Source organism: Toxorhynchites rutilus, chromosome 2 (genome assembly GCF_029784135.1).
Source record: "Toxorhynchites rutilus septentrionalis strain SRP chromosome 2, ASM2978413v1, whole genome shotgun sequence".
Classification (NCBI taxonomy): Eukaryota; Metazoa; Arthropoda; class Insecta; order Diptera; family Culicidae; genus Toxorhynchites; species Toxorhynchites rutilus.
Window position 1 is genome coordinate 227,211,534 of NC_073745.1, and position 14,043 is coordinate 227,225,576.

The 14,043-nt window shown below is 41.4% G+C and overlaps 2 protein-coding genes across 11 annotated transcripts in view; both read left to right on the plus strand.

Annotated features, from left to right (window-relative positions):
• LOC129768064 (CUGBP Elav-like family member 4) overlaps positions 1-14,043 on the plus strand; it is a 1,369,849-nt gene that overhangs the window by 51,283 nt on the left and 1,304,523 nt on the right. The gene's annotated exons all lie outside the window — the stretch shown is intronic.
• Positions 8,423-13,717, plus strand: LOC129766713 (uncharacterized). The gene has a single exon (XM_055767313.1). It carries the CDS (start codon positions 8,423-8,425, stop codon positions 13,715-13,717), a length of 5,295 nt encoding a protein of 1,764 aa, XP_055623288.1.

Consider the following 14,043-nt stretch of genomic DNA (forward strand, 5'->3'; position numbering starts at 1 on the left):
AAAAAATAGTTTCGTTAAGGTGAAGGTGGAAGCTAGCCACAAATGGCTGCCACAATGGCGCTCATTTCTTTCATCTCCCTCCCTCACCCCTCGCCCGAAAATCAATAATTTTGCGAAACAGTGTGAAGAAAATGATCGTTTTCGCACACTTTCCATGAAGTAATATCAACCAAACTCTAATCGATTACTCACAAGATATTACATTTTCATCTGCTGTCGCACTGTATAGTGAAAAACGTCGGAAAACTCGAGCAAGTGCTCTGAAAGTTAGATTTTCGTTTTTCAATCTTCTGCAATGGTTTTGTTTGTATTGGTGGAAGCATCGTTATTTTTTCGACACCGATGCCAAACAACATCATCGTAACAGCTATCAAAACCACTCAATAAAATGCTATTCCTGAGTCATAGCGTTTCATGTCATGAAAATCAATAGAATAAAATTGTGTTGATATCAATACAAGCATTATTTTTACGTTTAATGGGTATATAATTTAAGTTTTAGCAACTTTAACATTGGGTAAGAAAATTGTATTGCAGAGCTCGGAACACTGCCACGGATGCCTATGCTTTCAAAAACAATAAACGGAAAAGTATTACATTCAATCAAAATGTCTCGGCCAACGAAGAGAAGGGTTAAGGCTCTCCAACGTGAATATGTGAAAACAATACGACCAAGGAAAGAAAATATTAAGGAATGATCAGCATCGAGTTACTATGCGGAAGAACTTGTTAATATCAAAAGAGCCCCAATTCGCATGTGTTATAAATTTGCTCATGTTACGATTTGATTATTACTCTACATCCGGAATTTTTCTGAAAAATTACTGGACAATCACCCTGATATAGATAGAAGATATAGGAGTTCGTCATTTCACCTCCATTTCAACATTCGAACAAAGATCAATTTAACTAAATTTAAAGTAATATTAGAACATATGGGAATTAAATTTTCCGAATTTTACCATTTTCCTTCAGGCTTTTCCGAAATTTTTCGGCCGCTCAAATCGGACGATTCCTTTTTCTGGTTTTGAGCTTAGCACGTTTAGCGATCAATTTTTATTTATATAGATTAGCTGACCAGGCGAACTTCGTCCCACCTAAAATTGCGTTTTTATATAAATACTTTCAAATAATCTCGTTTTCTTCTGACGGTTCGTAGATCGAATCGCAGAAATCTCCATTAACAAATTTGGCTCTTTACAAATTCAAAATTTACAAAAAAAGTTTTTCATTATAATATAATTTTTTTTTTCAGACACAATTCTCATTCAAGATTCTTCAATCAATTGCAAATGAGATGTTTCTTCGTTGCATGGAATACATGTTCGATAAACAGAATATTATAAATTCATTAGCGCAAACATCAGATGGACTAACAACGCTTAACATGATGTAATTGTAGAACATATGGCAATTTATTTTCCCGAATTTTTCGACGTTTATTCAGAGTTAAGAGAAAATTTCCCTATAATTTGTTCTCTAACACCCATCTTCTATTTTTCTTAATTTGGCTGCAATATCAATACAAACAATTCTTGGTAAAAATTCAAGCAAAATTTACAGAAATCACGATTTTTACCCCACTGAACAAGTAATTACACCTTTTCGATGAAAGGCTACATTTTTTCTTGAAATAAATCATATTTGAAATATTAAAAAAAAAAAAAATATTTTTTTCCAAACTGTATATAATCGATTCCAAAATTGCATATAATCGAATCACATATAATCGAGTCTGTATATAATCGAGCTCGACCTGTATCAAATATATTGAGTAAAAATATTGAAGGGTATATAAAACTTTGTGATATTAAATTAAAGTAAATAGTAAGTTGGTTATTAAAATAACAAATATATGGCTTTGTTTTCGAATGTGTTACAAAATTGAGATTTCATTTTAGTCGAATTTCTGAGTTTTTTTTTCATACAATAAATATCTTTGGGCGCTGGAACCAACACTGATATTGGGACCAACACACTGTACGGGGGTCAATGTGTAAAGGGTTACATCGTTCCTCTTCTCTTTGATATCGATTATTAGTAACGTTGAAAATAACGGAATAATTTTCATGAATTTATTGGGTTGAATTTATTGTAATACATCAAATCAAAACGAATGACCCTCAGAAGCAAGCAAAATATAAAGGTCTTAGACCCGTCATATACAGTCCGATGGTACAGATATTAAAAATTGAATCTGCTTTCATGCGAACATGTGACAGCAGCCAATCGCCCGTGTGTGGCAGAGAAACTTTGTATATAAAGGCTGAAGCGGGTGGTATTTCATTCAGAAACATCTCCCATGTCAGATGTCACATGCATACATACATTCTCACAAGCCGGCGAACCGGGACTGCTCAATGTCAGAGTTCTCGGTATCGCTGATTAAATTACGAAACCCATCCGTCGACGTTCGTTCGTAAGCCTAGCACGATGGAAAGTTTTAAATCCAGTTAGCTCTTATTTTAGTGCCAAGTATTCCACATTTAACAAAGCACCCACACACATATATGTTTAATTCGCGATTCTTCGTGATCAACTCGACTCGCTCGCACATCGAGATCCTCCTCCTGTCCGCTATAAATGAGTAACGAGCTTATAAGTTAATTCTAATTTAGACATTATTCGGAAAAACAAACACCCTTCTTCTCGGCTCGAAGCTACGCAGAAACCGACGGAGACAGTGATGAATACATGTGACATGGTTCCTCATTCCAACACGACCAAACAGACTGGAAGAGGCAGCCCCAGGAACGAGATAAGTTTAACCCGAATAAGTCTGGGGCTTGCTGGAATATAGCAAATTTTATGACACAAACTGTTTCATCTACAAATTATCATCGTATACATATTTCGGAAGTTTGTTGTTCGCTTCACACTCGTGCACACACGTTCCGGAATGGCAGCAACGCACGATATACATATGTATAAGCTCGTATGATGTTTCAGCTCAGAACGATGGTGTCCCTCCTTCCCGTATCTCTTCACCCACGTTTAAACTCTTGTGTACTTTTTTGATGGTCGAATGTCATTCGCCGGAATGAAACACTATGAACAAATTTGCCTACTGATAAGTGTGTCCTTTCGGTACAAAAAAAGGAGAAAAAGAAGACTTCCAGAAATCGGTCGACAGGAATGGAACGTTGCAAAAAGGGGTGTCAACCTTTTTTTGCGTATTTATATGTACAGTAAAACCTGTTTTTGTGCGGTTTTTTTGTGCGATTTTTTTTTGTGCGATTTTTTTGTGCGGTTTTCTGTTCTTGTGCGATTTTTTTGTGCGGTATATGAAAAGAAGCATATTTGATGAAGTTATCGTCCATTTAGTTTTTTTTCGATGGTTTATATGCATTTCGGTGCGATAAAAGCATATTTGCGTCTCAATTATTTACTTCTGAAACCTCACCCCTCCTCCCATCAAATGTTCTAAGTTTTTGCATGACATGATATCTAACAGCATCACGTTTCGGCATGCAACTAAAAGCTCAAAACAGCCACGCGCAACCGAAGAGGCAAACTGTCCCATCGCGAAGCAGGGAAACAAAAGGAAATTGAATGGTGAACGGCGTGGATTTGAGTTATTTTCTTGGGGGAAACTTTTTTATGCGTTCCCTATCTACCGCACAAAAAAAGTTTTTTTTCAAAATGTGCACCGAACACGCCTTTTTAAAGCTACTGGTGAAGTTTTGCACGATTTTTTTTATGCGACTTTTCATGCGGTCCGTATCTCTCGCACAAAAAAAGGTTTGCCTGTACTCGCAACTAATTAAATATATATTCTGGATGTTGGACGGATGTGACTTGGTCGAAACCACCCCGAATTGGTTTTTTGAACTGATTGAGAACTCAAGATGACCAACAAACTATAAACTTATCGTAATTCATGTGAAATTAATTTTGTAAAGGAATGAGAGTTTTTCCACTTGGTTCTATAGTTATGAAATACTGGAATTTTAGTTTTTCAAATGTTTTGCGCCTGGACACGACAATAAAGTTGAAATGGCCAGTCTTATGAATGAAGATAGAATTATATTCTACACTATATACAGGTCGGACTCGATTATATATGATTCGATTATATACAATTTTTGACTCGATTATATATTGTTCAATTTTTTTTTATGTTTCAAATATGCCTTTTAGAGGGTCTTCATAGCCACCTGGTTACGAGTTCGCTTACTAAGCGATCGATCGTGAGTTCAAACTCAGGGCCCTCAATTGACCATCTTTGTGTTGTTATAGAATAACTACGTCCACGCAACCATCATCAGCGATGGAGATCGATCCACGGTGGAACGAATATCGATTCATCCATACAACTGCTCTGCTCTGCAAGAAACATCGGGCTGCTGTTCTATTTATAACCCAACAATGATCAATATCAACTGTCTCCGCTGTCCGGTCTACTGAACAATGGAAGAACAGAAAGAATACAGTTACGCCTAAATGGCTACTACTATGTGTAATTGACAATTTACAGAACCATAAACATATGTACATGTACACGATTAAAACCTGGCTCTGTTACAGCTAAAATATTAATGAGCCTAATAAATAAACAAATGAGACAAAACAAATATATGACCTTCAAGCGAAAATCTATTTCATCGTATTTCATTTCAACGATAAAATGAAAGTCGTATTTCATTGGCTGTTATGAGTACAGTGGGGTAAAAATCTGGATTTTTGGTATCTAGCTGAAATTCACCAGGAATTGTTTAAAATGATATCGCAGCGAAATTAAGAAAGATAGAAGTTGGGTGTCAAAAAACGAATTGTAGAGCGGTTAGAGAGATTCAATTTTGTTGATAGAAACATTCAAGTTTATTAGGTATTTTTTGGATAAAAATACCTTAAAAATCACTAACTTTTAAGCTTTTCACTTCTAAAATGTTACTTGAATTCACTAATTTGAAAGTTTCATAACTTTATCCTGTATCAAATTTACTCATCTTCCAAATGGAATCAACAGAATCGTCCAAAGTTCAATAACTCTGTTATTGTTGAAATTCGAACATGTGTGTAGAAGATTTTTTTTTATCAAATATGATCGTCTATCACTTTCTGAAAGAATTCGGATTTTTTATATAAGAAAGGTATTTTGTGACTTCAAGGGGATGAATCAAAAATCAATTCTCCTTTAATATTCTTTTATATTATACACATAAAAACCAAATAAAAAACTTTTTTTTTTTGACTCGATTATATACAGTGAAAAGAAATTGGAGACTGTATATAATTGAGTCCGTACTTCAATCCAACCGACTTCTTTCATTTCTCTGGAAACTCAGAAAAATGGAGTGGTTCTATAGTTATGAAACACAGTGTAGTACCTGCAACAGTCCTGAAATTTTGAACTTTTCTTAGTTATAGTGTCTATTTTCTATAGAAAATATAATGTGACAGATCGGTGACAGTCACTTCTCCGACCTTTGTCCGCCTGAAAAGCCATAGTGGAATGGTCGTTCGTGGTGGACCTGGGCTGGACCGCACCACGGCCTACCCCATACTTCCCAGCAATGTTTCGTTGAGCCTTGAGACGCAAAATGAAATTTCGGACCTGTGTTAAGATTTGCTTTCCACCCATTTTCCGGAAGCTTCCTCAGTGTTAAAAACACGGCAATACGCACGGATAGTTCATTAAACAGCTACGAAAATTATGTTCGTGTCAGTTTTTTTCTATGTCATACCCTAAAAGTACCCATTTAGGAACAAAGTCTTTTTTTTTGTTTTCCTGAAAAATCATATATACTAAAATGGCGAAATGGTCTATTCATTATCTACTTTTAAGTAGTATTGACTGAAATACCGAAAAGTTGGGAAAAAAATAATATCGGTATACTTAGATCTCAAAGAGGGGTGGATTTTTTTGCGCCCATCAGTGTATGTTCGAGACTCAAATTACCGCTTCGTGAAATCCTTTTTGACAGTATTGAAGAATTCGTTGTGTGAACTGAAAGCAATTCTTAAACACAGCTATAAAAAGTGACTCGATTGTTCGTTGGAAAAAATGCATTGCTTCAGAGGGGGCCTATTTTGAAGGTGATAATAGAAATTTATATGATAAATAAAGTATTTTCTCCAAAAACACAAATTCCCGGCTTATACACTCGACAAAACATTAGAGGAACAGAGTGCGAAATCGGAATTTTTCAATGGTTTTTAACATGCTGTAACTTCGTGAAAAATTAACGCATATCGATGGGATGTACGTCTTTTTGAAGCTATAACCTTCTCAAAATGATGTTCATCCCATCGATATGCGTTGATGTTTCACTAAGTTAGAGCATGTAAAAAATCACTTATAATTTCCAACTTCGCACTCTGTTCCTCTAAATTTTTTGTATCGAGTGTATTTGACAGAATTAAATTCTAAAATTTCTATAATGTTATAATGTTGATTTTCAGTGATAAATTCGAGAGTGATAAAAACGAGATGTCACTGTATCTTATTCGCATTCATGAAGAATGTAGGATAAAAGTCAGTCAATAAATATATGCACGGTGCCTAACCTTAACTTCGGTTTGACGTTTTGCCGTGGTTTGCGTCAAATAGGAGAGTTTAGATTAGGCGTAATATCAATGCTATTCAGAATTAAAAATCCTTTGAGTGACCATGAGAAACTAATATCCCATTGATGAAAAGGGAAGCAATCCAGTTTAAATTAGAACATTGGCAACTCTGATTACATAGGACGTACCGCGTCACTTTTCATACCGTTAGGTGGAGAATGGTTCTGCATGGATCAATCGCATGTAAGCGTTGTTGATTTTTTTTTGCGTTTGCAACGGTCAGATATAAGTTGTCAACAACATACATTGTTGGTGGTGGTGGAACAAATATAGAATCAAGGCTAATTGTTGTTTCTATTTTTTGCAGGAAAAGAACTTGTGTGAATTCAGGAATGCGATCGGCTTTAACACTAGAACTACCGACAGTTGTTATATACCTATTTCTACCAAACCGGTCATTTTGACCATTCAATATATAAAAATATAAGATTTTTTTTTACAGAAAATAAAATATATTTCATTCTAATATCGCAAGTACATGATAAATACATCTATTTGCATAAAATATAGTGTTTTTATTTGTATTTTTCTTTAGATATACACTCGACAAAAAAGTTAGAGAAACAGAGTGCAAGGTGCAAAGTGATTTGCTGTAATGCTGTAACTTCTTGAAAAATCAACCTATGAAGATGAGATGCATATCATATTGAAGCTTAAACTTTATTGTTGTATGATACGAAAAAGACTATAGTAGTCATAGCAGTAATGTAGTAGGTAGTCTAAAAAGCTTCACTGTAGTCGTAGTCGAAAAGCTCCACTGTAGCGAATACACGACTGCACTATTTTCCGATAGGTGCCGATCATTTCGAGCAGTACGAAATTACTCTACTGTCGTAACATTGTTACAATAAAAAAAAGGCGCGGCATCCATGATACCGTCTCTCAGTATTTGAATGTCCAACTAACAATTGACGCACGGCCGGCCATCATTTTGAATAGTAGAATAAGACATAGTTTTTAGTAGTATAAATGTAGTGCTAATCGTCTAATAAAGAGTTTGTGTAAATGTAACGAGTAATAAAGTTTTAAATGTTGTACTATAATTAGTGTGATCGCGTGCAATAATTAAGCTCCAATAGAAAGAAGCTTTGGAGCTGCTTTATATCAAAGTCCACGCAACAAATAAAGGGAGAGCGCGATTTAATCACCCCGGGAATCTAATACGCGTCGGGAATTGGAAAGACCACTATTTCTCGGAGGTCACAACATTGGTGCCGTGACCAGGATAGTGGTTCTTTGGAAACGTACCGACGCAGAGACGCCATTGGGTCTTTGGACAATTGAATTGGCGCCATTTTCACTCGTTACACAATCACGAGGCGCCATCACGATCAATGTGAATTCACTGGGCGCTGCGATCACGGATTTTGGAATCAGGATTAAGGAGAGATTGAAATATAATACAAGGCTCATTAGACAGGCCTTCAAGGTGAGGACCTGTCCAACTATTTACATTCCGCTTTCATCTCTACCTGGTCGTTTTCTTGGTCCTTCATTTCAATCTACTTCGACGGAGTTCTTGGTGGCCGGATACTGAAACGGTTCTTACGCGTTAATTGGACTAATGGAGGACTCGTAAGGACACTTCTAATACAGCTTGGTGGACGTTAGACGATATCGAGTGTTTGAGAGCTTCTGGGCTGACTGGGGAGTGCAAAATTCAAATTTGGACACCAGACGACGAAGGGAAAAGCAGAGACAACTTTTTTAATTTAATACAAGGCCTATTTGACAGGCTCACCAGGTGAGTTCCTGTCCAACGAACAATATTCTCTTCTGGGAGGTACTCTGCTGGTTTCTTTGCTTCACAGTTCTTGCTTGTTATTCGTGAATTCTATCCGGTGCCAGCAGCATGTCAACGTCGAGGAAGTACAAGGCCTTGATACGCAGCAGGGACTGCGTCATCAACTTCGTGGAACGGATGGACCACTTCCTGAAAACAACACAAGAATTCGATGAACAAGCGGTCAAGATTCGTTTGGAGAAGCTCGATCAAAAATATCAGGAGTTCGAGGATCTCCAGAGCGATATCGAAGGCATGGAGGACAACGAAGAAAGCTTACTGGATTACCAGCAGTCGAGGGCCGATTTCGAGGATAAATATTTCGAGGTAAGGGCAGGGTTGGCGAGAAAATTAACTACAGAACATGCGACACCAAATACTGCGACTACACACACAAACAACGTCCCTCATGTACATGCTTCCGTGCGACTTCCTCAAATAAACCTACCAGAGTTTGATGGCAATTTCCAAAATTGGCTTCCGTTTCACGACACTTACGTGGCTTTAATCGACTCCTCGGTGGAACTAACCGACATACAAAAGTTCCATTATTTGCGTGCTTCTCTGAAGGGCGATGCTTTGAAGATGATCGATTCTTATGCGATGAGTGAGGCTAATTACAGGGTGGCTTGGGATAGTCTGGTTGATCGGTTCTCCAACAAATACCTCCTCAAGAAACGTCATTTGAACGCCTTGTTCGAATATCCTAGAATCAGGAGGGAATCAGCGACTGGCCTGCATGAACTCATCGACTGTTTCGAACGTAACACGAAGATCCTGGATCAACTAGGGGAGAAGACGAATGTATGGGGAGCGATGCTGGTGCATCTAATGGTCTCGAAGCTGGACGAGGTCATTCAGAAGCGTTGGGAGGAAAATGTCACACCGGATAGAGAACCGTCGTACGCTTCATTGGTCGAATTCCTCAAAAGGCAAACTCGGGTGCTGGATGCTGTCTCTGTCGATCAGCAGATGTTCTCCACGTCTTCGTCGTCATCCAGTGGTAGCAAATTCCGTCCAACTAAAGTTTCAGTTAACTCGGCGACTGAGAACTCGCTCCCAAGCTGCTTCGCCTGCAGTGAGAAGCATTGGATTACTCGGTGCCCAACTTTCGCTAGTCTTCCGGTGGATAAACGGCTGCAGCTTACAAACTCCAAGCGGCTCTGCAGCAACTGCCTGGGTCGGAATCATTTAGCGAGAGATTGTCCATCTAAATTCCGATGCAAAACGTGCTCCAAAAAACACCATTCGTTGCTGCATCCTGGTTTCCCTGGTTCTGGATCTAGTTCTGCTCCTATCCCCACTCCAGTGAATGACAACGGTAACACTTCTGCTCCATCAATTTCCGGCGGCGCTTCGAACTCTGGTCAATTGGTTTCTAGTTCGGTAGCATCAGTTTCAACCAACATGGCGATGGGGCAGCCAAGGTCACACTCATTTCTACTCACGGTTTTGCTAAACGTGAAGGACGTATGGGGAAGGGCCCACCACGCAAGGGCACTTTTGGATTCTGGTTCCCAAGTCAACCTGATGTCGGAAAATCTCTGCAAGCTGCTTCAATTATCACGGCGGGATAGGAAGGTGGAAATAACTGGAATAGGACGATCACGAAGCCGCACGGCTTTCGAAGTTTCCACCACAGTTTCTTCTCGGGTGCAGAATTTCTCGACGTCATTGGACTTTCTGGTTCTGGGGCAGGTCACCGACGACCAGCCATCTGTCTCGCTTCCACAAACGCAACGGAAAATTCCACCCGATATGGTTCTAGCCGATCCTGAATTCAACATCTCTGGTCCGATCGATTTGGTATTGGGTGCACAGTACTTTTACGATTTCCATGTACGCGATGGTGGCCGGTTGCAAATTCGCAAGGTCGACGATACGCTTCCAGTATTTGTCAATACGGTGTTCGGATGGGTGGCAGCCGGCGAAGCAAAACGCATGGATGAATCAACACGGGTCAGCTGTCACGTTGCCAAGGTAGAATCTCTGGACAAGGCAATCGAAAAATTCTGGACGGTTGAAGAGTTGACGATCAAAACGCCACGGTCACAGGAAGAGGAGGACTGCGAGACGCACTTCGTGAACACATTCACACGCGATGACACCGGCAGATATATCGTGCGATATCCCAAACGCATGAACTTCAGCAGCATGGTTGGCGAATCGAAGCAGACGGCTCTGCGACGATTTCTTCAGACAGAGAAACGATTGGAACGAGACCCAAACCTACGATCGCAGTACGTGGATTTCATGAAGGAGTACATCAAGCTGGGCCACATGAAATACATCGGTGAAGCAGACGATTCTCGCTTGGATAAAGATAAAACGGTCTGCTACCTTCCCCACCACCCGGTATTTAAGGAATCTAGTTCCACCACAAAGGTACGGGTAGTCTTCGATGGATCGGCGAAAACGTCCACAAATCATTCGCTGAACGAAGCTCTACTCACCGGCCCTACGATTCAGGATGAACTCTTGGATCTGATGCTCCGCTTCCGGAAACATCTTATCGCTTTGGTCGCTGATGTCACGAAAATGTACCGGCAAATCTTAATCCACGTCGACGACATTCCCCTTCAACGAATCCTGTGGCGATGTGATCCATCAGAACCAATTCAGGTGTACGAGCTGCTAACCGTCACGTACGGCTTGTCCCCATCGTCATTTCTCGCCACACGTGTGCTGAAGCAACTGGCTTTGGATTCCGCTCAGAAGTACGAACTTGCAGCACGGACCGTGCAAGAAGATTTTTACATGGATGACTTTCTCTCTGGAGCAAACACAGTAGAAGAAGCCATAAAACTGCAGAAGGAAGTCCAATCACTACTGGCCGAAGGGGGCCTCGAGCTGCGTAAATGGAGCTCCAATTGTCCAGAAGTCCTGGAGAACTTACCCATCGGAGCGCTTGGAGGAGAAACAATGCTGCACTTCGAAGCGGACCAGAAAATTAAAACGCTAGGAGTGGGGTGGGAAACCGGATCAGACCAGCTTTGCATCGAAGTACAACCATCTACGAACGAAGGCATTTGGACAAAACGCAAAATTTTCTCGGCAATTGCGAAACTCTACGACCCACTCGGATTGGTCTCACCGGTTGTGGCATGGGCCAAGATAAAGATGCAACAACTTTGGCTGTCAACTTTTGACTGGGATGATCCTATATCTGACGATATCGCCCGGAAATGGGAGGAATTCGCGGCCCAATTGACCCTTCTGAAAGGCTACAAGGTTCCTCGGTTCGTCTTTCTGGCCGATTCGATCTCCACACAATTTCACATCTTCACCGATGCGTCCGAAGTTGGGTATGGTGCCTGCCTTTACACACGTTCAACCGGCAAGGAAGGTCAAATTAAAACCGAGCTCGTCGCGGCAAAATCACGGGTTGCCCCTCTCAAACGGCTTAGTCTGCCGCGGCTCGAGCTCTGTGCTGCACTTTTGGGGGCGAAACTATACGCCAAGGTTTCAGCAGCGCTGCGGATGGAGGGTATTCCTTGCTGGTTCTGGTCGGACTCAACGGTCACACTCCACTGGATACAGGCACCACCCAATACTTGGCAAACGTTTGTTGGGAACCGAACGTCTGAAATTCAACAGCTAACTCACGGCCATAGCTGGAATCACGTGAAGGGAACAGAAAACCCGGCGGACCACGTTTCTCGCGGAATGCTTCCCCAGGAATTCGTATCAAACACCATCTGGCGACACGGTCCTTCCTGGCTAGCGAAATCGGATGAATATTGGCCTAAACACATAACTGGTACTCCACCGGAAGATCTACTAGAACGGCGAAAAACGGTACTTGTGATACATCAACCACAGGAGCATTCTTTCCTATTTTACCGGTACTCATCCTTCTGGCGTTTGGTTCGGATCATCGCTTTAGTTCTTCGTTTTCTGAATCGTTGTCGTCGCAAACCTAACCCCTATCCTCACCAACTCGCATCAGTCGGGGAGCTAGAGCACGCCAAAGAAACGCTTACGAAGATTGCACAGCAGGAGATGTTCACTGGAGAGTTTAAGGAGCTCGTTAAAACTCGATCCGTTTCCAACAAATCATCGTTGAGGTTACTTGGTCCATTCCTCGACGAAAAAGGTATCATCCGACTCGGTGGCAGACTTGAACACTCTTCAGAGAACTATCAGACCAAGCACCCTATGATCCTACCTAAAATACACCCACTCACACGCCTTATCACCAAACACTATCACGAACTCTGCATGCACTCTGGTCCTCGCATGACTTTAGCCACGATGAGGCAAGAATTCTGGCCGGTGAACGGTAAAGCCATCGTCAATCTTGTGTGTCGCAAGTGTCCGCAATGCTTCCGCCAAAACCCTGTCCCTGTCACGCAACCCGTTGGTCAACTACCGCAGCCTCGTACAGCACCTTGCAGAGCCTTCACTGTGGTCGGAGTGGACTACTGTGGACCCATGTACACGAAACCAGCGCACCGACGAGCAGCACCACGAAAGGCATACATCGCCGTGTTTGTTTGCTTTGCATCCAAGGCTGTACATCTCGAACTGGTCTGTGATCTGTCCACGGAAGCCTTCATCGCAGCTCTACGTCGCTTCATCGCTCATCACGGAATGCCAACTGAGATTCACTCGGACAACGGTACGAATTTCCAAGGGGCAAACAACACACTCGCCGAACTGTACCGTCTCTTCAAAAATAAACGCACCCGGGAAGCAATTGTCAGCGAATGCAGCAAACATCGGATCCAGTGGCACTTTATACCGCCGAGAGCACCGTCCTTTGGTGGCCTATGGGAGGCTGCTGTAAAATCTGCGAAGACATCTCTGGTGAAAACACTCGGCAACACCCAGCTTTCCTTTCAAGAATATGCGACTGTGCTGGCCCAGATTGAAGCGAATATGAACAGCCGACCTCTGACGTCCCTATCAAGCGATCCAACAGAGCTGGATGTCCTCACTCCCGGGCACTTTCTCATCGGGTCGCCGCTTATCAGCCTGCCGGATCCGGACTACACCCACGTACCAACCAACCGACTCAATCACTATCAGCAGCTGCAGAAACTCATCCAACAACACTGGGACCGATGGAGGAGGGAATATCTGACCGAATTGAACCACCAGCGGGAGAAATCCTCACTTTCGATGGATATCCGAGTCGGACAAACGGTCCTAGTCCAGGAAGACGGAAAATCGTCCGTTTCTTGGCCACTTGCACGCATCGAACAAATTCATCCCGGAGCAGACGGAGTGGTACGAGTCGCGACATTGAGAACTGCCAGTGGAACCTACAAGCGTCCTATTTCGCGATTTTTTCCACTTCCTTATGACAACGAACCGAACGACACTCTAGGAACACAAATAGCTAAAAAGGGAGAAGATTAGTTAGTAATTTTGATCAAAAATTGCATTCCTCGGTGAAATTGTTGCTCCGTGCATGTCATGCCTTTTGTTTTTGTAAATTTGAGCTGTCAAATTTAGGTGGCCGGCTATGTATGATACGAAAAAGACTATAGTAGTCATAGCAGTAATGTAGTAGGTAGTCTAAAAAGCTTCACGGTAGTCGTAGTCGAAAAGCTCCACTGTAGCGAATACACGACTGCACTATTTTCCGATAGGTGCCGATCATTTCGAGCAGTACGAAATTACTCTACTGTCGTAACATTGTTACAATAAAAAAAAGGCGCGGCATCCATGATACCGTCTCTCAG

Excerpts from the sequence above, each read along its gene's own strand:
- LOC129766713 (XM_055767313.1), top strand. The coding sequence starts at position 8,423 with ATGTCAACGTCGAGGAAGTACAAGGCCTTGATACGCAGCAGGGACTGC.